We start from the raw sequence: 26,208 nt of genomic DNA on the forward strand, positions 1-26,208 counted from the left end.
CTTCAGTTGCCCAGAAGCATCCTGGTAGAATTCAGGACTGAAGAGCATCTGTAAATAATTTAATTAGTTTTATACATTATTTTCCCAATAACCCCACCCCAAAATAAAGTTAACTATATAATTCCCACTTTGTTAATTTAATCCCAATCAAAACACACCCCTGCCTGAGCAGGGCCAGAGAATCTAGCACAGGTCACACAGGAACACACAGTCTTGAAAGTCTCCAGAGGAGACTCCACAACCTCCCTGGGCAGCCTGTTCCAGTGCTCTGTGACCCTCACAGCGAAGAAGTTCCCCCTCATGTTGAGATGGAACATCCTGTGCTGTAGTTTATATCCATTACCTCTAGCCCTGTCACAGGGTGCAACTGAGAAGAGCCTGTCCCCACCCTCTTGACACCCAGCCCTCAGATATTTATAAACAATTATCAAATCCCCCCTCAGTCTTCTCTTCTCTAGACTACACAGCCCCAGCTCTCTCAGTCTCTCCTCACAGGGCACATGCTCCAGTCCCTTAATCATCTCCGTTGGACTCTCTCCAGCATATCCCTGTCCCTCTTGAACTGGGGAGCCTAAAACTGTAACAGGAAGTAGAAACTGCAGAATTAAAAGCAGACACCACTGAAAACCTGCACTGTATTAGGTATCACTGAAAAGTCAGAAGTCTAAAAGAAAGGATTCATTTAATTAAACCTGTTATTTCCTGAGCATCATCAGGGCAAGGCCTAGGAAGAGAAGGCTTCTTCACCTTCGGTGGTGGTTATTTTGCAAACACTTCTGGAGAATCAGGAATAAGTAAGCATGAAGACCTAAAAGCCATTTCGTTACCATTTAGAAGACTGCAGTCAGTGGAAAAACTCCCAGAAAACCTTTCCTAAGTACCAGGTGTAAGTTAAGACAAAGAGAGCTGTCTGCTATTGCCCCTCTGAAAGGATGGAAAGTGACAATGACCTTTAAGAGGTTTATGTCCTCTCCCAGGGTTCTGTAGTGCTATGTGTCCCTAGCAGTGAAGATATTCATAAAGCTGTGTAACTAACTACCTAGCTACACAAGCAGCTACTCCTTAAATCATTCCTCACCCCAGTGGCTCAGCACAGCATGAGGCAGAGCCTGCCTTTTCTTGCACTGATCTCTGACAGCTGCTTACGCTACATAGTTTCATTCTTCTCCCGGACCCCCTCCTATTTTCTTCCCTTCTTCCTTCTGCACCTTCCTTCTCCCCTTCTCATCAAGCCTGTGTGCACACCTTCAAGTATGGTTTCTATGTTTAAAAAAGAACACAAATCAGAATCTTATTAATTGCAATCCTTATGTAAAGCTTTTTGACAACTGGACTGACTGTTGTTCCTCACAGACTCAGCATCTCTTACTGAAGAGAAATTTGGTTATAAAAATACACCTGTGACCTACCTAGGACCATTTTTTAACATGTATGTAGCCCTCCCAAAGGCCATCAACAATTCATAGCCTTGAGAAGTCTAAAAAGCTTCTCAAAGCAACAATTCACCATTGTTTCTGTGAAACATTGTCTATCAAAAAATGTCAAAGTCTTTGCAAAAGAAATCCTACTTGCAGGACCAGATTTGTCACTATGATCTGACTTGTGATGCCAATGACAAACACCAACTGAAACACCTACAACTGCACCACAGGAAGTCAAGCCATGGTGGTTTTGTGCCACTGGAGCAGCACAAAGCAGTCAAAGCACTAAACCTTTCCCTGTGCTACCATCTTTGTCCTTATTCAAGAGTAATTTGCAGACAGAAGTAGCATGAAATATTTGTCTTTAGCTCAGCTCTGACCTCCTCAATCTGTTTAGGTTTCAGACAGAAATAGGAAATGAGTTCCACAATCAGGAAGTATAGCTGCTGAAGGCATTTGCCCCCAAGCACTTGAAATTCCATCTCAGACAAAGCAAAGGTCTACTAACTTGGACCTCAGTGAATTACAGGGATTATCTAGCAACAAATTTTCTCAAGATCTGATTTTCCCAGGTGTCCCAACTCTCAGGACAGCCTTCCCAAGCAAACAATGTGAAGCATGGTTCCCTGACAGCAGTCATATGCATCTGTCACAGCACAGCTACGATGTACTGTTGTGGAGTAAGTGAGCAGAGAGTAACTCCACTGATTCTAAAAGACTTTGTGTGAAGCTTTGAGCTAGCTACAAGCACCAGGGAGGAAAGAGAGGCTTGGTTCTTTAAAGCACCACATGAAACAACATCATCACGTATCCAGAATCTACAAATGTGTTGCTGGTACTGTTGCATCCAAATTCTGACTCTTCCCATGAGTCCTCCACAACAAGCTGCTTCTTAAAAGCCTCTTTCCATTTGGTATGGGAGCACTCAGGCAAGTTTCAAGTATTTGTCTAAACTGGAGCTGAGGGAGCAGGATGGCAGATGGGAAGAATCATTTTGTTGTGTTCAACAGAATGCACAATTTCCTACCCAACAGCATGTGCTCTTCCCAGCCAGCTCCACCACCTCTCCAGGCTCTGCAGGAATGTGTCTAGACTGAGCTAGCCAAAACCCTGGCATCAGTGTAATCACAGGATGCTCTGGACAAAACAAAGCGAGAGGGTTGTGAGCCACTGGTACCAGCGGCAGCACAATGAAATACCACTCAAAGTGGGATATGTAGACATTGGTAGAAATCCTACACATGGTGCCAAGTTTATCTCCAGCTAATGAAGCTGCACAAATCACAGAAAGTTAGGGGTTGGAAGGAACTTCAGAGATAACTGAGTATCAAATCAAATCTAGCTAGAAATAAGTCTTGGAGGAGTTTGCCTGTTGAATAGAAGTCTCTTCAGAAAGGGGAGAAAAAAATCCATCTTTGACGTAGCTATTTGAACTAGTCAGGTATTCTAGTAAATGCATAAACCACTTCAAACAGCACAATTTTCTGCTCACTCCTCTTTTTGGATAAGGCTGTGGGGGACATTTTTTCATTGCTATTTAGCACCCACCCAACCTACACACACCGGGAGGGGAAAAAGCTCCTAATCTGTAAATATGAATGAGAGTTTATACTGGAACTTACCTCTAAGACAGGTAGAGAGATAATGTCTGTTGTACATGTTACTCCAGGGATGCTCTGGAAACACAGACAAATTATAATAATATGAATCATGTCACAAAAAGCATGAGCCTCTTTGGGGATTTCAGTGAATCTTCATAACCAGTTTCCTTTGTGAAACTAGCTGGCTAGCCAAACCTGTACATGCAGTTTTGCCCAAGAACAATACAGAAGATGTTTCTCTCATTCATCTGAATTTTAGAACACTGTCAGATCAGAGAAACTGAAATAAGCTACTGGCTCTGAAATTATTTCAATTCTGCAAATTTATTCATAAATCTTAACTGTTACCATTTGTCTTGGAAATAACTGCATGACTTTTCTGGCTATTCAGTCTGTATTCATTATAAACATAATATGATAAGCAATAAATACCTCATTATGAAAACAGATCTTTAATCACGCATTTCGTTATAGTACCTGTTCTTGTTTTATAAAAGCTTTTGTTAATAAAAAATAAGACTCATGGAAACCTCCACTAAGCTTAAGACTTGACAAAATAAAATGGGGATAAAGCCCATGAATTTGGAGCATGCCTATGAAAATGTGAGGCTGTACTAAGGGAGAATAAACCACCTCACTCTAGCTATTAAAGAACAAGCTTTCATCTTACCCCAATCCAGTCAAGCAGGGATGTGTAGGGCAAAAGTTTATCCAGGTTGTGAGTTTCTGCACACATTCTGCAGTAGAGAGAAGCTAATGCAATGCAAAAAGATTTGTAAGGATAAGATTGTATAAACTACCTCTTAACAAGAGAAGACTCCAGAATCAGTTCCTATGTAGGAACTTTTTTAGGGACAAATCCTGCTGCTGTCTCTGAAGCAGCTTCCTCTATGATGGAACTGGTCTCATTCTGTGCACAAAAGGAGGAAGAGAAGTCCAGATGGCTGCAGGGCTGGGTCAGCTGCTTGGCTACAGCTCAGCACTGCAGGGGTCCTTTGTACAACAGCTCAGGACACAGGACATGCACTGGTTCGGCTGAGGAATCAGCTCTTAGAGGAGAATATCATGATGTGCCAAATTCTTATGAAAAACAGAGATTTGGTCCTCTGCTCCAATCTCATTTATTTACATTGTAAACGTCCGAGACAGGAGCCAGATAGAGAATTTGCTCTTCAGTGACCTAACACACCAATAAATCTATTTGTCTCACTAGACAAATGCATTTGAAACATTTTACTGCCAATCTGATTTTGAGAGATCTATCGATCTCTTAAACTTCTGCTACTGTCACTAGAGGATGCAGGTCAGTTAACATAAATTGTAACCAAAGTGTTTGGAAAGAAGAGAGTCAGTTTGTGACATAATGGCTTCCTCTGAAGTCACAGTTAGGGCATGCAGGAATTCAATATGCAGGGAAAGAAATACCTACCTATGATAAATTCTTGAATAGGGTCAAATGAATGACACGTTGACAGGTTCTCAGAAAGCCACCAAATAATCTGTCAAAATGAGAACAGGGGACTTTGTCATCTCTCTCTGCAGTAAAGTGGTTTGGGCAGCTCAAATGATAAGCACTGCCAAAAGGCACATGGCAATTAGGACTCCAAATTAGTACCTAATCTAATTAAAGATGTCCCTGCTTACAGCATGGGGGTGGACCAGATGACCCTTAAAGGTGAATTTCTACGATTCTGTGAATCCTTGATTGATATCATTCAGGCTCTGACCCTGATTTATGTCAGCCGCTGAAAAAACTTAGAGGACATTCTTTTCCCACCTGCATTTCCAAGTCTTCTGGGAGTCGGAAGTAGAGCAGGGCACAGTGCAGAGCTGCCAACCTCTGGCTGTCTCGTTGGCTGCCCTGCAGGAAGCTCAGCAAGGCGCTGGCACTGATGCTCACTGCATACATCCTCCCCGCCTGGCAATCCAGCACTGCTGATGTGAGCAGGGAGCGAATGCAGCAGTTCTGTAACACGTCAATTCTTGCATCCTCACCTGAGGAACATGGTTTGAGAACAAAAAGCACTAAGAACATAAAATTTGACTGCTAAGACTTGCAGGTACTCAGCAGTAAGAAACAGTTTGCCTCTTGTACTGCCTGCCCTGGTCCCACGCTGAAGAGAAGGAATGATGCTATCTGTGTAAAGGCTGTAAATGAGGAGCACAGTTCACGCTCACTGATCGCCTTCCCTACTGCTGAAGCAGAGGTGCACAGATTGGAGGCTCACAATGCTGTCACAGGACTGACTAGAGAAGGGCACAAGGCTAGTAGTGGAGATTCACTGCTAGAATTAGCATCCAAAAGCATATTAGTACAAATCAGAGCCACGCACACGCAGACTCATGACACAGACTTGTACTGATGGAACTCCTGTCATCAAAGTCAAAGGCCAGAACAGGAAGAATCTGCTCTGTGCCTACTGGTTGAAGTATCAGTTCAAACCCACTTTATTTATGCTAACGCTAAAGTTCACTGCCACACTTCTATATAGTAGAATTCCAGACCCTTTGCATCACAGAAATCAGTCCCACTGTACCACAGTGATGCTTTCCACTCTTCTCTAGCAGAATACTAGTCCACTATGGATATACAACAGGTATTAGCTTTCTGTGATGCTGCCCCTGCACCAGCTCCCACTACTTACCTCTCCTTCAGCCAATCAGAACAACAAATTTCTGGTTCCAAACAAAGGCCCCCCACTTCCAAAAATAACCTGCTTCCCATAAACATGTTTGTTGGGAATGAAACAACATGTCTCTCAGATGAGACTCTAAATCAAATTGCATCAGCCTGATCAGGTGAAGGAAACACAGATTTCCTCTCCCCACACCCTCCGAACACACACATTCAGAGCAACTCAATTGGAGGAAGGAAATGTAAAATCAAATTTACATCTCCATGTGAAATTTGAGAACAGTGGAGAACCACCAAGTATGTGCAAAGATGGAGGAAAGGGAACTATAAAACTAAGTACAGAATTTCAAATTCAGTGAAAGGTCTTCTCCCATTTCATAACAAGCTGGAAGTAGGCAGCAGATGAAGTATGAAATGTTACTTCAGATTCTCTCTTACACAGAATCACAGAATGCCAGGATGGAAGGGACCCCAAGGCTTATTTGGTCCAACCTTTCTAGGCCACAGAGTAGTTGAAATGAGCTGGCCCAGCATCCTGTCAAGCTGTCTTAAACCTGTCTAAAGTAGGAGACTCCACTGCTTCCCCTGTGAGATGATTCCAACATCCAAATATTTTCATAGGGGAATTCCTCTGTCCAATGGGAATCTCCCCAGCAGTAACTTGTCCCCATCACCCCTTGTCTTTTCCAAAGGACTCCATCCTTTTCCAGGAGTCTCCATCCTCCTGGTACACACTCTTTCCATACTGGTCCATGGCAATAAGGTCTTCCCCAAGCCTTCTCTTCTCAAGGCTGAAAATACCCAGCTCTCTCAGCTTTTCCTCACATGGCAGGTTTTTCCATTTTAAAATGGAAAGTGGCAAAAATGCCAATCTTAGTATTTCAGTCTCTCTCCTTCAGAAAGCAAACACTGAGAAATGAAACCTTCAAGTAAAGAGATCTGAACAAGTTTCCGCTACAACACCGCAATTACTTCAAGAAGCAGTCTTACCATACCTGTCAGAAACAAACTATAGCACAGCAGATCAGGATGCTGAATATTCAGGAGGTGCAGGAACTGACCAGGCAAATAAGCAGCCACATAATAGTCTATTTAAAGAAATAACAGTGGTCAATTTAGCACTTGTGCACTTATTTGCTTTAAGAGGCTGTTGCACACGATTCTCATCTCAGCCCACTTTTCTCTTATGCAATTGATTACATCTAGGAAATATAAAGGAGTTAATTAAAAGCTGCTGTTGTATTAGCACAGGAAACACTAGCAATTCATTTGCTTTTCTGGGGGAGGATTCAAGAGCCTTGAGACACTCAAGAACTCAGCAGCTGATCTCCAGAGCAGATTCTAAGGCAATTTCAGAGGAGGTTGCTTATTGATATAGTGAAACATTGCAGTATCAAATGCCAAATAGAAAAGTTAAGCAAGAAACCACCCACCTAACCAAAAAAAAGTAGCAAAACAGCACAACTACTTAAAAGTCAAGGAAAAAAAGTCCCTTCCTTATAGAGAAGGGTTAACCATTTGTCTCACTGCTGGGGCCAGAACAGCAGTCACACAGGGAAGTAACACAAGTAACCTACCAAGATTCATAAAAGCCACTTCCTTCAATTGATGAGATTCTGTTCTTTCTAGAGAAACTGTAAAAGTTTTGTTGTAACCTGAGGAAAAAACCCAAACAATAAACACCAGCTGCTACAATCCAAGTATTACTTTATAGCTAAAAACTTCATTAGTGCCAATACACCCAAAGAGAGATATTTTAGACTGTTTTATGGAGTTGTCTGTACAAATTTACCTCATCGTATGCAGAGCTGCAGCGCACTTCGACCTGCACCCACACAATGCCACTGTTCAGTGCATGGCAACTAGCCAATGCTTCTTTATACATGTTCATGTAGAAAGAAGCATTCCACCTCAGAGCAGGCTTGTGTAGAAATACCTCTCCAATCCCTTCCCCCACCAAAAATAACTAACTAAATACCCCACACAACAACAAAAACACCCCACAAAAACACAACACAAAAGCCAAACACATTCTTTATGTAGCTGTGCTTCACATTTTGGTGATCTTTCAACTGCTTTACAGAATTTCCAGTTTGTTTACCTGGATGCCTTACTGCAATAATTTGAATCAGCTCTGTTTAAGCATTGGCTATCTGCAGACCTGCTGTGTTTGCAGGGGCTTTGCATCAGCACAGCTGCTATTTTATGCTATACTTGTGCCAAACGTCTTCTGAACTCTAGTAAATGACAAGAAGCCTCAAACTCCCTCAGACTCTAAGAACAGCTGAAGATTAAAACAACTAAAGAGACAATGACTGTCCTCCAAACATCCATGCTACACTATCCTAAAGGCTGAATGGTGTCACAAACAGGATGCTACTAAACACTGCATGAAAATTCCAGAGAAGATGAGAGATCCACAGTTTACAGGACCACCAAGGGAAAAAGCAGCTCATGGGCCATGCTTCAGCTACTCAGCCAGGACTGATTCCTGAGCTCAGCAGAGAGATGCACTTCATCTGTGCTGCAAGAAAATAGAAAACTGAGGTCTCCAAGACCAACAGCAACACAACAGATGAAGGAGAATCTAAACCAAATAGCTATTCACACAAGACACGGACTGAAGTCAATATACTCATGAACTGCCACCCTGTGACTTAACAATGCCAACACATGCAAGCTAACATCAGCACTGCAGAACACATCTGCAGCACTCTGGCTGTTGTGTTTATGCTGCATTGAGTGACTGTATTAAGAGTTTACAGGTGCTGCAGCACAGACTGTACTCTGTATGTCTCCAGTGTGTGGCTTACTGGCCCTATATACCACTGCTTCTGTGGGTCACCTCGGGATCAGTCTTAAGACTCTCTTGCATGACTGATGAATCTTACATGAACCCACAAACAGCTCTGCACTAAACTCCTTTCATGAAGATCATTTCAGATGCGGCTGGTCAAGGTCAACACATGGATTCCCAGTTTCTTGCTGGTACAGCTAGGTGCATGTAAGAGCCATGGCTGGCTCCAAGCAGCGCTGTCAACCTTCAGCTACGTCTCGAGTACATCTGGGGTAATCAGCCTTTCACAGCAGTGCAGTGTGGAACACTGACACAGCCAGAAGGGACTTTTCCAATTCTTTAATGCACAACAACGCAGTGCATTCAATTTCACAAGGTTCCAGCAGCAAAGCAACACATTGATGCTGCTCTGACACAGGACAAGCTCTCTGACAGGAGAAAGCAAAAACCTAAGACACCTGCTGTCCACTTGAACAAGGTTACTTCACAATATTCAGCTTCTCAACTGACAATTCACCTCTCTCCTCCACAGAGCAGACAAGATAGATCTTGCTGAGGACAATTTTCATTCTGATCAGCATAAACCAACATTCTTTGTTCTTTTCAAGGAAAAAAAAGTTCAACTAAAGAGCTAGAATACCACTTACATAGCAGTTATTCTTAGAGTCAGCGGGTGTTGCACCACTTGCCGTGAAAATGACATGTTGAACTGGAACTCTAAATGGGCATTCAAGCTAAGAGCTGTTGGCTCTGTTTCCCCTACTTAAGGCATAAATACAATACACCTGCAAGCTCCCACAGATTCCACTGATGTTTGTACTCAGCATGCTGGAAAAGCCTGGCTTGAAATAAGGGACCAGATTAATAGCCACTCATAGGCCACTGGTTTGAGGTAACTCATTCAGTGTTAGGCAAGAAGTCTACAACAGGAAAGTCAACTTTGCAGCTGAAGGCAACTGCTTTCTTCAAACTCCAGCCACAGTGGTCTGCCTGCAGATCTTGCCAGTTAATTGCTTTGCAAGGCATTGTGTTACTCTTTCAGCCAAGTGACATTCTCCAAAATCAAGCATAGCGTAACAGGTTAATCTTACCTTTATGTAAAAAATATATGGAGTACATTATTTCATCAGCAATAGCAGAGGCTGGACTACAACACACACACAAGCCTCCTACAAAAGTAAAAAGGAAAAGAAAATTGACTTGTCTGAATACCTCCACATCTTTACCCTGCACAAACCTAAACTGATTCAAATTAGAATCTAACCTCTCAAAAAGAGGTGAGGATTACAGAAATACATACTACATATCTCCAGCCATCATTTACATAGCAAACCAAAAAGTAAGAGAGAAGAGGAAGCAATATGAGACATACATTTTTAGCCCTTCCCAGCAGAAATCATGCTTGGAGAAAAAACTGATCAAGACTTTCTCTCCACAGATTACCTCGATCTCTACAGATTTTCCATGTGTACAGAACAACTTAGTAAAACAATCTCTTTGCTTTCTAAATACTTTCATATTGGCAGCAGCATGATACACTACAGGAGCTTTCTCACTTCTCCCCTTTGCAGCCCAGAAAGATGTCAATCCCTGTTTCAGGAGAAAAGTCAGTCCTCAGCACAAGCCTATGCCAGCCAAGGTATTCCATGCAGAAATGCTCCCCACTCTCAGCAGAATTCTAAATCAGACTGATATTGTTTTGACTCCACTCCTTCCATCTCTTAGAAAAACTTTAATCCACTTACTTCAATGCTCTGGCACTCTTGTTAGAAACAGCTACCAAACCACATTATCCCAATACAGTTGGGAAAGCTGGGCCACAACTATGACTACTCACCTGTTATCTTTATTGAAAGTTTACCACTTAAAAAAGGGAAAGATTAAAAAAAAAAAAAAAAAAAGGAAAATAAAGGAGAGTAATGCTAAGAGAGACAGTGTTCTGTAAAAAATGAAGCTTGATGTGTACAAGATAGACAGAAAAAGGCAGAGTACAACAAAACCACAAGTACAAAAAAAATGTACAGCTACCAAGGATTTTACTTGTTAAATGCCTCCTACTTCAGACCACAAGGATGCACTATAGTTGTGACACAGATGTGGCTGGGCCACTCCACACTTCTGGGGAAGGTAAACAGTGCATCCAAAAAGAGATTTCATGGTTTGGGTTTTTTTGCTTATTCCTAGCTAATTGGACATAGTCTGACGCAGTTTTGTTTGGATATCTGAGTGACTTAAACAACATACAAGGCACTTTGCCAGAGTACTTGGCATCTTTCAGAGCATGCATAATTTTTTAAGTAGCAGCATCAGGCCTCATGAGGAAGACTGGAAAAGCTCCAGCAACCCACAATGTTGGTTTATTATCCACAGCTCCCTTCCAGGACTGCAGATTTCTCTCCTGTATCCTGGAAGCTCGTGTATGCGCTGTGCCATAAACTGCACAACATTCAAGCAAGCCTGCTCAGAGCAAAGTGTCAGAGGTAATAAATGCATGCTGATCACACCAACAGTGCCTATGGGAGACTATTAATAGGACATGTATCTTTCAACTCCAGGACTCTGGTCCAACAAACCAAAGTAAAAATAATAGACAATACCAAATAGTGCTTTATTACTACAGATAGAAACATGACAGTCTCGGATCAGCGAGCAGCCCAGCACTAAAAGAAAAGCTAACAGCTCAGTGCTGTTTAAATAACTACTGCTTTCTGGACTCGAAGTTAATTCTGAGACAAGAACTGCTTGAGTTCAGCTAATCTAAAAGTACATAGGGAGACATTTTGTCTGTGCTGGGTATAAGGAACAGGACTACTTTTCTTCTGCTGTGGAAGTCTGAGAAAGGAAGAGTGATTTCATTCAGAGTTTCAGACTGGCAGCAGCCGCTAACAGTTTTATTAAATGGGAAATTGCATGGAATATTCCATTTTGAAGTTATGCCAATTATTCACTGACAGAGATGTCTGAATGGTACAAAAAGGGATACTGGCATTAGCATCTGAAGTGTGCTAGTAGTTTCACTGAAGGCACAGTCTGTGCCCCAGAGAGCTTGCAGGCCAGCTTTGTAAACCACCACAAACAGGAGGTACAAGAGAGAACTTCAGTGTTACTGCCCACAGTGTTCTTTGACAACTAGATATGGTTTCACAATCAAAACCATTTGCTTCAAACTCTTAGTTACTGAAAATAGGTTGTGCAAAGTAATCCTCAGTTTCAAACAACACCCACTGAAAAGCCACATACAATGATCTCATTTAGTAATTGTCAAATTCTGTGTTTACACTAAGTGCAATGAAAACTGCATGTGAAAGGTTCCATGCAGGATCTGAACACTGCTACCAGATGGAAAAGAACATTTTACTTCAGGGTAACGACATATGAGTCTGGCTGGAGGAAGACTGGATTCCATCCTAAACTAGAAGGAGATGCTTCAATCTGAACAAACCCTAGGGAAGTTTAGGTTTAAAAGGAAATAAATGTATACATTTACCATTATTGGACACACTATTTATGTAAGAAATAGTCTGTCTTGCTACCAGAGAAAAAGTGGCCTAATCCATACATGGTACACAGAAACTTGGCTTTCCCTCACTTCTGATTCCTTCCCCCTAATCTTTTTAAGTGTGCTGTCTGCCTTGATAAGAAGCAAAGTTTGGGTAAGGAAACTGTACTTCACTTGGCTTGCATTGATTGTCAGTTCAAGGCAACCAGCACATACCTCAGCAATGCACTTGTGTGCATACAGCACTCCTTAAGAGATGCAAAGCCACTTCTGCAACATATCACATCCTTACACAACTCTGCAACCTATTCCAAGGTTAATGTGATCCATCTCTGCTTGGTTGTGGTATGGTTTAATTTAGAAGCTGAAAATGCAGGCATCTGTGATGAACAGATGTCTTTTGAGACCAGTTTTTAATAACAAACAAAACCAGCTCGTGGCATACCTTAGGATGCAGAGGGACTCCTAAATCCTAAAGGTTTAAGGAACATTTTTAAGTTTAAAAAAAACATACATATACTAAACCTTTAAGTATCCCATACTTAGTATCATGTACTTAGACCGTCTATAAGTGTCACATGCTGTGACTGTTTGAGGCTGTGCCTTTAAGAAAGGGACAGTGCTAGGACACTCTGGCTGAATGTTTTGGTATTAAAATGAAAACATTCAGATATTCTAAACGAATTTCATTGGTAGATAGGTAGAATGCAACTTTAAGTTTTAGTTCAGTTGGAATCTTTTCTGAGTCCAGTCTGTTCTGCCTTTCCAGCCTGTCTGCTTCTGAGCAAGTAGCCAGAACGACCTTGGATAACAGATAAGCACTAATCCTGCATGCGCTTGGAGGCCTAATAAGAATTTTCCTCCTTAATAACTACCTTTTCTCTCTCTCTAACCCTTTTTTGGGAAAAAGGGAGGTAGGGGGAGAGAGGGGATACAGAGGGGGAATACAGAGTTTTGTTCTGATTATTTTTCTTTGCTGTGTATTTCTGTATATATATTGCAAATACTGTATATTGTGTATATATATAACCTGCATTTCATTTTGCTTGTACATATAGCATATCCTTTTGCTTCTCCAACTGGGCTAGCTGTGGTTTCTTTCTTTTGTGGGGGAGGGAGAGCTGGGCCTTCTCTCACCACCACACATGCTTACAGCAATATGAAACTTTCAGGAAAACAACCAACCAACCCACCCAAAACACAGATCTGTCTTACCAAAAAACTAGTGATCAATTATGATTACACTGCATGCTAATTACTAGTGGAGAACATTTTGCCAATACCTGTACTTACTAATTACCTGCTTTACTTGTAAAAATCTGAAGATTCAAAGATTTAGATGCCACATCTTGGTCTTCACAGTGATTGTATCCAAAATTCACAAATCTATGGGCAAAGAAAGATCATTAAATAAATCTCTTGTCCACCAAAGACCTGGAGAACAGTCACTATGTAATCAAAACATACTCATTTAATTATAATCAGATGCTCTCTAATTCAAGTTAAATTAAGCTTTAACCAGTCCACTCAATGCTGTTAGAAAAGAGAATCCTGAGACTGCACACTGTTACCACAAACAACAATTTGGATTATGCCTGCAAACATCTTCACCTACTGCAGCACTGACCAACCATTCCCGTTCTCTGAAGTCAAAGCTCTGATGAAGTACTGCAAATCCAAAAACTCATCACACCAGAGAACTCCAAGACCTTCCATCATTGCTCTATGATCTCTAATCTTGTAAAGCTACATTTTAATCTGCAATTAGACACACTAATTTCAGCAGAAATACGCAAAAAGGAAAGCACATAAATCACATTTGTATGGAACTTGTTAGACCATGGCATGTTTCAGTAGTGTGCTATTTGTGCTTTAGTGGTTTTATTTATCTTTTCATCTACAAGCCCTATTTCTGCCAGCAGAACATGCAACAGAAGATTGTAGTCAGTCTGCTCTGGCTGCTTTGCTGGTGGCGTTTTCATTTGGTTTGGCTTTTCTCCAGAAAACATTCTGATCCTGTAGGGATTTTTCCCAAGGTCTTCTGCAATAATTTTGAAAAAACTCTAAAATTCCAGCACTCTTACAAGGCCTAGAATTTTTTCAGTACTAACTGCAAGGGGATGTACTGCCCTTTTAGGGCAGCCTGCATGTGCAGCAGCACACTGAGCCTTTTGCATAGCATTGAGACATTCTGAGACACTTTGGGCAGGGTGAAACTTGACTCCCTTTGGTGATCAATATCTGATCTAGCAACTTTTTTGCTCACAAAGAGAAACAGGCCCTTTTGGAATGGAAATTCAACTAATTTAAGATAGGTGAGGATGAGATTAATTAAGACTGAAAGTCAGACCATCCTAACTAGTTTACCCTCAATTAAAAGACAGCCTTAAGGAGACAAGCTCAGACACAGTCATGGTTCACACAGCTAGAATCAGACAAATCTTAGTCTCTAGAAGTATAGGCTGCATGGAAACAGTATGATGGAGGAGAAAATAATACAGGCAGTGTTTCACAGGATATAAAAAAGAGCTACTGGTCTGGCTAACTGTCCAGTAAAACATGGAGCAGCAATTAAAAACTAAGAGCTTCCTTTCACAGGGATTTTGACATCACCACTACAAGATTAGATGTCCAAGATTAGAACAAATTAGTTTAAATATGTACAGAAAACTCAGGGAAGGGATAGTTTAACCTACAGCTAGCTCTTTGGACAATTTTTTTTTGTTTTTTTTAATAAGCAGTCAAAGATTAAATTCCATGTTACAGTTTACTCCAATGAAAATAAGAGGAATGAGAGGCTTGGACACAGTATTCATGTTATGCTTATGTTCCAGTATGATGTAGGCAACTGCAAAGAAAGATGCTGGGGTTTGGACAAATGTTACTTAGGCTGGTAAAACGTTACCCTATGTATTAAAATGAAAGCAAAGCAGAACATTAAAAAAAGCCCTTACTTTAATTGTGTGTCATTTATAGAAATATCCAGGTGTGATTCCAGCTGTTAACCAAAACAAATCTGTTTAGTGAGGTCAGTACACTCTGATTCATATTCTAGACCAATAAAATAGGCCAAACTCACATTTAAACAGATTCAAGATTTTAACAAAGTTTATTTATCCTTTCCTAGCCCTTGTAAGTCACCCCAAAACCCATAATTTTTTTATCTTTTAAAAGAATCAAACATTTGTGAGATCTTTAACTTCCCACGTTGGAGCAAATTTCAGGCACTGGGACAAAAGTTTGGTAACAATTACATGTTCAACAATTCTCATTTTGATATTCTGTACAACAAACCTCTCTTTCTTATAAAGGACAAAATTTGTACACTGGTTCTTTGTTTAGTGCATTTGATAACCCTGCTTTTCAATACTTAAGTGTAAGATCAGTATTATTATCAGTATTATACAACATGAGCTCTCAGTGTGCACTTGCAGCCCAGAAAGCCAATCAGGTCCTGGGCCACATCAGGAGAAGTGTGGCCAGCAGGTCAAGGGAGGTGATCCTCCCCTTCTACTCAGCTCTGGTGAGACCCCACCTGGAGTACTGTGTCCAGTTCTGGAGCCCCTATTACAAGAGGGATATGGAGGTGCTGGAACGTGTCCAGAGAAGGGCCACGAGGATGATCAGAGGGCTGGAGCACCTCTCCTATGAGGACAGACTGAAGGAGTTGGGGCTGTTCAGTCTGCAGAAGAGAAGGCTCCGAGGTGACCTAATTGTGGCCTTCCAGTATCTGAAGGGGGCCTACAGGAAGGCTGGGGAAGGACTTCTCAAGATCTCAGGTAGTGATAGGACTAGGGGGAATGGAAGGAAGCTGGAGGTGGGGAGATTCAGGCTGGATGTGAGGAGGAGGTTCTTCACCATGAGAGTGGTGAAGCCCTGGAATGGGTTGTCCAGGGAGGTGGTTGAGGCCCCATCCCTGGAGGTGTTTAAGAGCAGGCTGGATGAGGCTCTGTCCAGCCTGATCTAGTGTGGGGTGTCCCTGCCCATGGCAGGGGGGTTGGAACTAGAGGATCCTTGTGGTCCCTTCCAACCCTGACTGATACTATGATACTATTAGGTCATGGATGTCACTTACTTCTAGGTCAGTATCTGTGCAATTCCACTGAAGTTACCTAGGTTACCTGACTGTGGTGTAATTTGAATCTGACTGAATATATTCTTGAATAAATAATGTTTTTTTAAAAAAAAAAAAAAAAAAGGAAAACCAAAACACAGTTTTCCTCTCCAAAAATTCTAAGAATAGAAGACATGGAAATACACCTTCCCATCAGTGCCTGGAACATGCAGTTACATCCCACTCAAAATCACTGCATAATAAAATACTCAGGACTTACTATTGAGTTAAAATTTTCATCAGGATAAAACTGGACACATTTTAAAGTAGCCTTTGATTCCTGGAATGAAGAGAATGTGTTTTGTAAATAAAACTGAAAGCATAACAGAGATGGAAAAGTGACTGGATACTCCACACCACACTCAACCAGTTTTGCCAACAAATGTGCAGAAGTTAGGGGACAAAAGATGACTTTAAAACCCACATATAACCCCCCACAATAGCACTATGGCATGCTTCCCTCCTGTCCCAGCTCATTATCTACCACTCATCTCTAATTGCGTGGGCCCCCACTTCAAGTACAGCATGTACGTGTCACACAAGCTCTAGAAAGTGAAAAAAGAATTTCCATAAGCACCTCGCTCACAAAAGGAACTGTCTCTTATTTCAGTCAGCTCAGAAACGAAAACAAGAACAAATTTCTCCATCACAGTTCACTTCCTGTTATTTCCTAATGCTTGCATTTTTTGGTGGCTAAGAGTTAAGAAGAACTAATTTTCTTTTACGTAGAATCCATCAAGTGTAAATAACACCCCCCCCCCCCCAAAAAAAAACCCAAACCAACCCACAAACCACAAAAAAAAAGGAAAAGAGTTACACCATTTCTAGCCAAGAACCTGCCCTTGTTTGGTCACTCAGTAAGTCTGTGTACACCCTACTTTCTGCATGGGAATTCCCTAGAACAGAGGCATTATACTCACACCAGTTTCTGGCATCAGATCCTGTTGAATACAAGACCTTTTTAAAGCCAAACCATCTAATAAACCCACTCTTTTTTAGAGAAAGCACTAAGACCACCAGTATTCTTGCAATTCACCACACAAATAGAGCTTAAGGCAAGTCTGTCTTCTGCTTTGGGTTATTTGAGACAGGAGCAAGACCTACTACACTGAAAAACAAACTGAGGCTGTTATTACCCCCCACACTCAAAACTTTATTCTCACGAGACAAGCGGCAACAAAACTACTTTCATTTCACCTTTGGAACAATGTAGAAGAGCCTTTGTTCCATCATATCCCATTGTGCCCAAATGACATCATCTGCTACTCTGACTCTTGGAAGCTGACCTGAGTTATGAATCACCTGAAAGGAAAGAAAGAACAGTTGAAGTTGTCAAATAAGATTTTGTAACAATTGTGTGCAGTCTGTGCTTTAAAGTGAAAAGCAGTGACAGAAAAAGCATAAAGCAAACAAAGAAAAACAGATGGCACAGAGAAGGGGAGAGGAGTGAAATACCACAGTCAATTCAGAACCACTGGGAAGAAACAAAAGCAAACACTAAAGACTTCAAAGTCACTGAAAATCAGGGCCTTAATTTTTTCCTTCCAAAGCTACATTTTTCTCCATAAAGTGGAACACTGTCTTTTATGACATAATTCTTACACTATATTGGAAGTATGCTTATTAATAAACCTTTTAAACAAAACACCCGCAATTTATGACAGATTCACATTTAAAAAACAGGAAAGAGATGTGGGGGGGAAGGGATTAGAAACACTCCAGGAACTGTGGGTGTTCTATGTTTTACGTCTTTTGTTTGCTTGATTTTTAAATGACTCAGTTACTGGGACACACAGACTCCCAAAGGGCAAAGTTAAGAAGGCGACTGCAAATATTTCTAATGGTTTAAAAATGTATATACAATATGTTTACTGCAAAACATACACATCCAGCAAACAAAAAGAAACCCCAACTATAGAATAGGTATCTTTCCTGATAGCTTACACATTATGCAGGTTTTTCAATAAGCCTTATGGTTAGCTGCATAACTTGCCATACTACCAATACTTTAATACACTTTGTCTTGCCCAAGTATAAAACTACAAAATCAGTTAGGTAAAATTCCATCTGTTGAAATTTTCAATTAAAGCAAAAAAACCTCAAAAGCCAAGATTTTTCAAGTCTTACCACTTTGTGTTCCTCTTCTGCAGCAACACGAATGCCAAATTGTTCAATATCTTTAAAATGCATTTGAAAAACATTATTAGAAGCACAGATTGTGACAGGGTTTTACACAGCTCACTGAGCAAGCTCACCCCTTAGAATGCTGTAAGAGCATATTAGGGGCAGGAAAGCTCAACTCAGTTCAAATCTGTGAAATATTAACAAGTGCCTATGCAGAGCCCGGGACTCACTTCCTTTGCTGAGGTGAGGCATGGTCTTAGCCACAACACCTCATGGAAACAGTTCTCTGCCCACTTCAGCACAGCTCCAGCAAGAAGACTGCTAACTGAAACATGCAAAACGAAGCCAGGGAGCACACACAGACAGCACGCAGAACTGCATGCCTGTGCTTTAGACTGCATCACAGCCCTGGTTTACTTCCTAGCATGAATATCATCTCAGAATCCTTTCCCCCACAAAATTCCTAACAGTTACTGTCAGTTTGCCTGTGTGCAGGGTGCAAGATTCACCTAGTGTATGTCAAAACGTTTCTGACAGCTCCCAGCACTATATGAATGCATGAGGAGGTGAACTCCGCCCACCTGGTCCAGCTACCTTTAGCAGAGAAAAGGAGCCTCTCAAAAAGGATGGGAAAAGTAATCTCACTCTATACTAAGACTGAAAAGCAAGAGGGATTAACAGCCTTTTCTAAGTGTCCACCCTCCATCCATTCCCTCCCATTAGATCAAACATGCAAAGATTGATGTATCCAAGGAGCTACTGTCCTATTTTTATTCCACTTGTCACATGTTAAATCACAATCCATCTCTCATAGCCAATCAATCTGCTCTGAATTTGTATATGCAGCTATAAAAGTCAATTTTATCTTTTTTAGAAATAAAGATAACTGATGAGCACATGAACCAAGCAAATAATTGCAGTCAAAGCTGGCCATTTGCCAACATTGAAAACAATCTTCTTACAGGTTTTGAAAGATACATGGAACCCCCAGAATAGCTCTCTCTCTTTTTTTTTTTTTGCCTGTGTTGGATGTTGGGGCCTACCAAAAATATAATCTATAATGGTCATCTCACAGTAAAAACTACATGGTATTTTCAAGATATTAACTCACATTTATCTTCTGAAACTAGCAGGAGGTGACTTTCTGTAGAAGCACGTCTGCCTTCATCTGGGTAAAGAAACTGAAGAAAGTTTCACAAAAGCAAGTAAGTAACCCAAGTAGTTGAGAACCCTGAGCTGGATATTTACATATTCTTAACTTGAGAGACACACTAACGCTATTTAATTAATACAAAATAGTTGTTACTAGAGACTAGCAGTCACCAACCACAATAATTGCAAGCTTAGAGGGATTGCAGAGAAATAATGAACCTCAAAACAGTCTACATCAAACATTTTATGAAGTTTCCCATTTTGTTCATTCCATGAACAAACATGCACATACTGTCTCTGTAACAGCTGCAGGAGAACATAAGATATTTCTGCACTCAATCTCTTTCTGTCTCTAGCACAGTGCATTAAAAAGATTTCATGCTTAGTTGAACAAATTACCTGTACTCGAACACAGCTATCCACAGCCTTCAGGACTCTCACATTATTAATGGGACGAATTTCAATTAGCAAGGTTAAATACTTGGTTACTGCAAAAAGAACATGTTTTAGATAAAATGCTGTTTTCTAGAGAGAAATTACAGGGGGGGAGACAGCAAAAGAGTAGAATATTTCTAACAGTATTAAACCATTTGTAGTACCTGACTGCAATAGCTGGCTTACTCTTTCTTCCTCTGTATACTGACGGAAGCTGACCGCTAAGAGAAGAAAAATCCACAGATCAATGGAATCATAATGAGCATGCATTTTGATATCTGTCTTACTAAACACTCTGGGACAGCAAGCATTAAACTTTTTCTTACCAAAAACATACTGTTAAATGAACAGCAAAAGCTCTTCTAGATGTAGGAGGCAGGACGGGGAAGTCAACAAAGGGTCAGCATATATAGGGATTGTTGTAAGCCAGCACTATGATTACAGATGTGTCTTTGTGATGTTACCTACTACTTGATCATGGATCCACACAAACTGCCGTGGACAACATATGGGTCAAAACAAATGCAAGTAATTACAGACCCAAATGTATCAGCCTGCTAAACCACACCATCTTTCCTGTGACACAAACACATGTAATGATAGAACACATATTTACCCAATAATGTCCTTTCATTGTTGACCGAACAACTGATTATGCGTAGATCCCTCTCAAACATATAGAGGTGCTACAAAGAAACAGATTAATGCTAATCAATTTATTTTTCTTTTTGCTATATAAAGAAAATAATCTAATTACTCCTTCTGAGGAAAGCTCTCCTGATCAATACAGAATGTTTATTTTTAAAACAAACAGGTTCACAGCCAGAACAATCACATTTCAAGCCTCAGTTGTATCACTTCTTTTTGCTCATCTCTTTGTTACTGGTTAAGTTCTGCACTGCCACAAAGGCAGCACAGCAGACCTTTATGTGAATACTGTTATGGATCTGTTATCATCATTCCAGCCACTGACTTGCAATACATTCAGGTTTATAATATTTTTTGACAAATGGTAGCACCAAACAGACTGAGGTTGCCCACATGAGAAAAAAAAAGGCAAAGTATTTACTTCTTAGCACACATGTTCAGCACAAAAAGGAGTGGAGGGCTTGGGTTGGCTGTTTAGAAATCAAGATTGCAGCCATGATGCTTTACTGTGCTTAAAGTCATTCAGATGTTCTGTAATGTTCTGCATCTTAATACTAATGAACATCACTCAAATACTTTCTCTGGTCTCCCACCCATTTCAAATACATATATACTCCTTAAGGACATAACAGATGGCGTTGCAAGGCATCAAACCGAAACACTACAGCACTGTCTCCACCAGAGAGAAGCCTGGTGTTGCTCTCACCTCATTTTGTTTGGTGTGAAGATCAAACAATCCAATATGAGTATTTCGCTGATTTCCCTGTGAATGAACCCAAATTAGCACTGGCAATGTAAATAAATACAAAGTTAAACACTGGGGTTACTTTTTTGCTATCTCACTCTCCTCTTCCCCACTCCTGTTGGCACACATCCTTACACATTTCCCTGTCCTATAAACAGGCAGCTAATTATGTAATGCTAAGAAAGGAAAGCAAGAAAGAGAACCAAGATTATTTTTTTTTTTCTTTTAGAACCAACACATGGGATAAAGCTGACAGGTGGCCAGTCCACAGCCCATGATCCCATGCATAACCCAAGTGTCTCTCTCTCACTTTGATTCTAAACTGGTTTTAGGTCTAGGCAGTAGGGCCAAGTACAAGAACAGAAGAGGGGGTGCAAAGGCCCCTGGAAGATTTAAGGCTGGTATTCCAAACCTCACCAACTTGTGGGTCACTGCTCCAAGAGGGAGCACAGAAACATCAAACATCACCAAACACAGCATCCAGTGACCTGGCTGCAGGCTGGAAAAAAGGGATTTCAACTTTGCCTTAGGAAATGATTGTCTGAAAGCTAAATATATTTCACAAGCTCAGATGACACCATTAGGCTGCTGCCTTTGGGAAGAAACATAATACACATCCTTTCCATCTTGTGGATAACAACATACAATGATTTCTTGGGGGCACTTCTAGAATAATACAAATAAAAACTTTTCTTCTTGGTAATTTTTACTATGCTTTAAATATTCTAATTATTTTTTTAATACAAAGAATAAGTTCTGCTTGGCAGCATATATTGTATATCAAATCAAGCTAAAGTCAATTAAAGTACTCTAAACAGTTGAAATTAAATCCAGCCACATAAGCTTGTACCCAAACAGTAAGCATCATTGTTTTTCACTGCAGCTTGTGGGAAGAGGGAAGAAATCTGTGGTTAAGGCATTCCCCCCCTTGTGTGATGGTAGCTAGATAGGCTACTTTCATTAAGTCTTTCTAAAGCTTTGAGCAATGACAAAACCCACAACTTGACATTCTTTAGTGTTGTTTTTATGATTACTGTTGTCTTGTACAGCCTCCCCTCCCTATGCTTGCACTAAAGGAAACATCCACCCACAGTTAAAATGTACTACACCTTGATGGAGGCCTCACCTCTTCCCTTAACCCCAAGAAAGCTGGAGAGTTTTAGCATTGTTGAGCTGAAGGGGAATGAAAGGCAACCCTACTCTACTGAGTCTGCTATCTCAAATATATCCTCTTCAAGAACCAAGATCCTCCAGAATACAGCTGGGTTCCACAGACAGAAGCATGGCTTGGCTCATCGAGGAGAAAACATCTCAAACCTTGAAAAAAAAACCCTCTTGGAACTATAGGACTTTCAACCTAAAAGCTATACATATGCCATAGAGAGCAGAGCCCTGTGTTAAAAATAACAGCTCCAGATACTTCAAGACATCTAATAAACAACTTGCAACAAAGCACTATAGATGAACCTTGAAGTAAGAAAGGCAGGCAGAAGCAGAATGAAATGTCAGATAAATGACATCTTAACATAATTATTGGCAGGAGAAATATATTTGACTAAAGTAGTACACATGAATTCAATATTCAGACTCCCTGAGATACTCTGAAACAATGTGCTGCTTTCAAAAAGCTTATCTGTTAAAGAAATGGCATTTCATTCAGGGGGAAATTCAGCATCCTCACCCCTCAAAAAAAAAAACCCACAACAGCAAAAATTCTATGTATTAATTAGGTAAATACTTTACATTTCATTTCATCATTTTTAACCTTTGTCTGAAGTGGAGATAGATATTTTCACCTTGTCCAACCCCCAAGTCATAATCAGTCAACTTTTCATGTCCTAACCCTCACTACAACCCATTTAAAACACAAGGACTAAGCCAGGCATAGATACACACACAATGTTATTCTCTGTTATGTGCCAAGACAGCCTTACCTTCCAGGTATAAATAATTGTTCCATTTCTCTCAACATTTAGAATGTAGAATTCTGATGGCTTCTCAGAAGTATCTGAAATGATAAGCACCACACAGCACAGGATTTTTTTTTGAGCTGGTTTGGGGAAGGAATTTTCAATCCACCATAGCCGTATCACTTATGCACACTTCAAGCACAGATACTAACTACACTTTTATGTATAAATAATTCTTCATACATGCCAAAATTGCTGCCTTCTGAAAGAAGAGGGAGAATATTTATTACACCATGATTTAAATACCATAGACAGAAAAACAGTTGAGGGCTTTCAAAACACACAGGAAAAAAATAATTATGCAAACTCTTACTTGTGATTCTAATGGCCACTACATTTTGTGATGAAAATGGGAAAGCACTTTTTCACTATCTTTCATTCACAGAAAAAAAGTGCTATGAAAAACAACACAAAACACCTTTTCCAAGTATTATCAGAAGGAAAAAGATTTTGGTTTTTGCTGGGTTTTTTTCTTCAGATCAAACTACACTGCAATGCCACTATTTAAGGGCTAGATGGTGATGTCTGAGAAAGTCTCAGATAACCACATATTCTGCTCCTCTGTTACTGAAAACTTTCCAGAATTTAATGATCACCTCAAACTTTCAAGATGAATACTGTCTGTCTTCACACTTCTCTCTTGTACAATACTTCCTTAGAACATTGAGGTCCACGAGAAAGCTCCCTGCAAATGAATTTCTGTATCACCTCACACAGAGATGTTAAAGGTTTTGAAGAAGCCATGGAGGGGCATGGAACTGCAGTAGTTCACTGTTAGAGGTGATTTTCATGTCACTGAATGTTTTAGGTGGGAATGTGGAGCCAAAACAGTAAAACTCGGGGTGTAGAATCACTTCTTCCTCATCCCCATAACTGAGACCCAGATGAAGGGCTGCAAAAGAACTAACCCAACCTGTGTGACCAGAAAACAGCACTTATCAACATACTCAGGGGAATGCAGTGTTCAATTTCCTAAAGGCCATTATAAGCAGCTCATACAAAAATGTGTGGAATAAAGAGAACAAAGCTGGTTCTCTTCACATGTTGCTCCCCTCTCGTAGCTACTCCCAGCTCTCATGCAACTGGAAATTCTCACACATTATCAAGGGCTTTCAAGTCCTCAGGAAAGAAAATAATATGAAAAACTGCAACATCAGAAACCACTGACACAGAAGTACCATGACTCCTAATTATTTGTTTTCTGTGAATAAGTATTTATTTGATGTTGAATTGAATCTTTTCAAATCCTACCTGCCACCTTCACATTCCTAATGTGACTGTGCTACATCAGGGGAAAGTCAGTATACACAGAAGTTCAGATGTAATACAGCAATACTGGTATCTGATCGAATGCACCTTACCAGGGTCAGTTACTGAATAAAGAGGCTATACATTTAAAAAGCTGAATGCAGTTGTCCCTTTCCCAAGTCAGCACCATTTTGAGATTGTGATGACATAAATGCAAAGACTGACTCATTGAATTCATCACAGATAAACTCATAAATTCCTAGATTAATTGATTATGCATGGAGAATTTCAGCATTTTATCTCAAGCAGTATTCAACTGTTGTTCAGCAAACTATCTGGGGTTAACAGATAATTGATGGCTTGGTAAAAATTTTCTCCTACAAAACAAAAAATATCTGATACTTTCAGGTTTACTGCCAAACAAGGGCTTATTAAGCTATTTGATAACAGCCCCTCAACGAGGGAAACTAGTTAAATATGAGTTAATTAAAAGCGATCAAAGGTGCCGAGGTTTCCAATTCATCTAGCAGTGCATCAACGATCATCTACGTGTACTAAAGCAATGACTATTACAGTACCTTTAACTAGTTTCCTATAAGCAGAACTGAGGTTGCTGCCCTGGAAATGAATGAGAACAAACACAACCAGAAACCCCCAGGGCCAAGAATACAAGAAGGGTCATTCTGTTTTTCCAACCACTACATCAGGCCCTCGCTACGCTGATGCCGAGAGCTAATACTTGTCTAATTTTAACCAGCGCTCATTTATCACGTAGACAAAAGCGTTTGTGGTTTGTTGGTTTTTCTTTCCCTTCTCAGAAAGGGCAGTAGTGTGACAAAGGGTGTCAAACTGAAAGTCTTTTGGCAGGGGAGCGGGGAGGAAGTGTGAGGAAGCAGAAGAAGCAAGCGGTGGAATGCTGCAGAGGCAAATTGCCTTGGAAACATCCAAGCTGTCCAACTCCAGTATCCCGGCTACAGACACCCGAAGAGACGAGCCCTGCTGCGGATGCGGAGTACAGGGACGGCAAAGTTCGCCGCACAGGAGCCCCACGGAGAAGGGGCCAGTGGCCGCTCCCCGCAGCCTGTCGGGAACGCCCCGCCGCCGCCACTACCCTCGCCCCCCTCCCCTCGGCCCTACCCCCCCGTGGCCAGAGGCGGTGCGGCCTGACTGGAAGGCGCAGCGCAGGGCAAGCCCCGGGGGAACCAGCACACAGCGGGCCTCGCTTCAAGGCCCACTTCTCCGTCCGTCGAAGGCAGCGCATGGGAGCGACCGGGAGCAAGCGGAGGGGAGAGAGGAAGGGGACTGTCCTCGGTCTTCCCTGGGGAGCTCGGGAGCAGGCGGCCCAGGGGCAGCGGAGCCCGCCGGCGCAACGCCACCCGCCGCGGCGTTACCTAGAGCCGCGGCCCAGCCCCGTGCCACCAGCCAGGGAACCACATCCCTCTGCAGGTCAAACTCGGCTACCAGGTGCAGCAGCATAGCGCCCTTCTTTCGACCTGACCAGCAGAGGCTGCGGAGCAGTCAGCTAATCCAGCGCGGCGACGCTCTGAGCGTCGGAGCTCCACGCCCCACTCACGCCGCCTCCTGCGGGGCGGGCACCGCCGCCGGGCGTCCACCCGCTGCCTCTAAACCCACTGGGCAGGGCGGGTGTCACTCAGTCGGCGGAGGCGCGGAGTGGTTGGGCGCGCTCCCGCCTCCCCCCGTCCCCGGTTTCACTGTCCGGCTCTGTGGTCTTCCGCTTCCTAGGGGACGGGGGCAGTAGCGGGAGAGTCCCAGAGGCTTGTGAGGCGTCCTGCTCGCAGGTGACCGACAAGCTCCAGGT

General features: G+C 41.5%; 2 protein-coding genes across 2 annotated transcripts in view; one reads left to right on the forward strand and one right to left on the reverse strand.

Moving 5' to 3' along the window:
- Positions 1-19,531, forward strand: part of CCDC146 (coiled-coil domain containing 146) — a 105,984-nt gene extending 86,453 nt beyond the window's left edge. Inside the window, exon 21 of the transcript XR_010990947.1 lies at positions 19,322-19,531. The gene's annotated coding sequence lies outside the window, so the exon portion shown is untranslated. The remainder of the gene's footprint in view (positions 1-19,321) is intronic.
- GSAP (gamma-secretase activating protein) overlaps positions 1-25,906 on the reverse strand; it is a 43,439-nt gene extending 17,533 nt beyond the window's left edge. Inside the window, exons 1-19 of the mRNA XM_068167378.1 lie at positions 25,781-25,906; positions 23,106-23,179; positions 21,133-21,189; positions 20,395-20,464; positions 19,943-19,999; positions 19,743-19,831; positions 19,303-19,372; positions 18,195-18,244; positions 17,265-17,369; positions 16,288-16,347; positions 14,908-14,951; positions 13,254-13,339; positions 9,546-9,623; positions 7,235-7,312; positions 6,653-6,745; positions 4,800-5,017; positions 4,452-4,521; positions 3,693-3,775; positions 3,044-3,097 (exon numbers count right to left, since the gene is read on the reverse strand). Of these exons, the coding sequence (XP_068023479.1) occupies positions 3,044-3,097; positions 3,693-3,775; positions 4,452-4,521; positions 4,800-5,017; positions 6,653-6,745; positions 7,235-7,312; positions 9,546-9,623; positions 13,254-13,339; positions 14,908-14,951; positions 16,288-16,347; positions 17,265-17,369; positions 18,195-18,244; positions 19,303-19,372; positions 19,743-19,831; positions 19,943-19,999; positions 20,395-20,464; positions 21,133-21,189; positions 23,106-23,179; positions 25,781-25,865 (1,521 nt within the window). The 5' untranslated portion in view covers positions 25,866-25,906. The remainder of the gene's footprint in view (positions 1-3,043; positions 3,098-3,692; positions 3,776-4,451; positions 4,522-4,799; positions 5,018-6,652; positions 6,746-7,234; positions 7,313-9,545; positions 9,624-13,253; positions 13,340-14,907; positions 14,952-16,287; positions 16,348-17,264; positions 17,370-18,194; positions 18,245-19,302; positions 19,373-19,742; positions 19,832-19,942; positions 20,000-20,394; positions 20,465-21,132; positions 21,190-23,105; positions 23,180-25,780) is intronic.
- Between the last annotated feature and the right edge of the window lie 302 nt (positions 25,907-26,208).

This window comes from Melanerpes formicivorus, unplaced genomic scaffold, assembly GCF_026170545.1.
Source record: "Melanerpes formicivorus ecotype bairdi unplaced genomic scaffold, bMelFor1.0.p_v2 SCAF_3, whole genome shotgun sequence".
Lineage (NCBI taxonomy): Eukaryota > Metazoa > Chordata > Aves > Piciformes > Picidae > Melanerpes > Melanerpes formicivorus.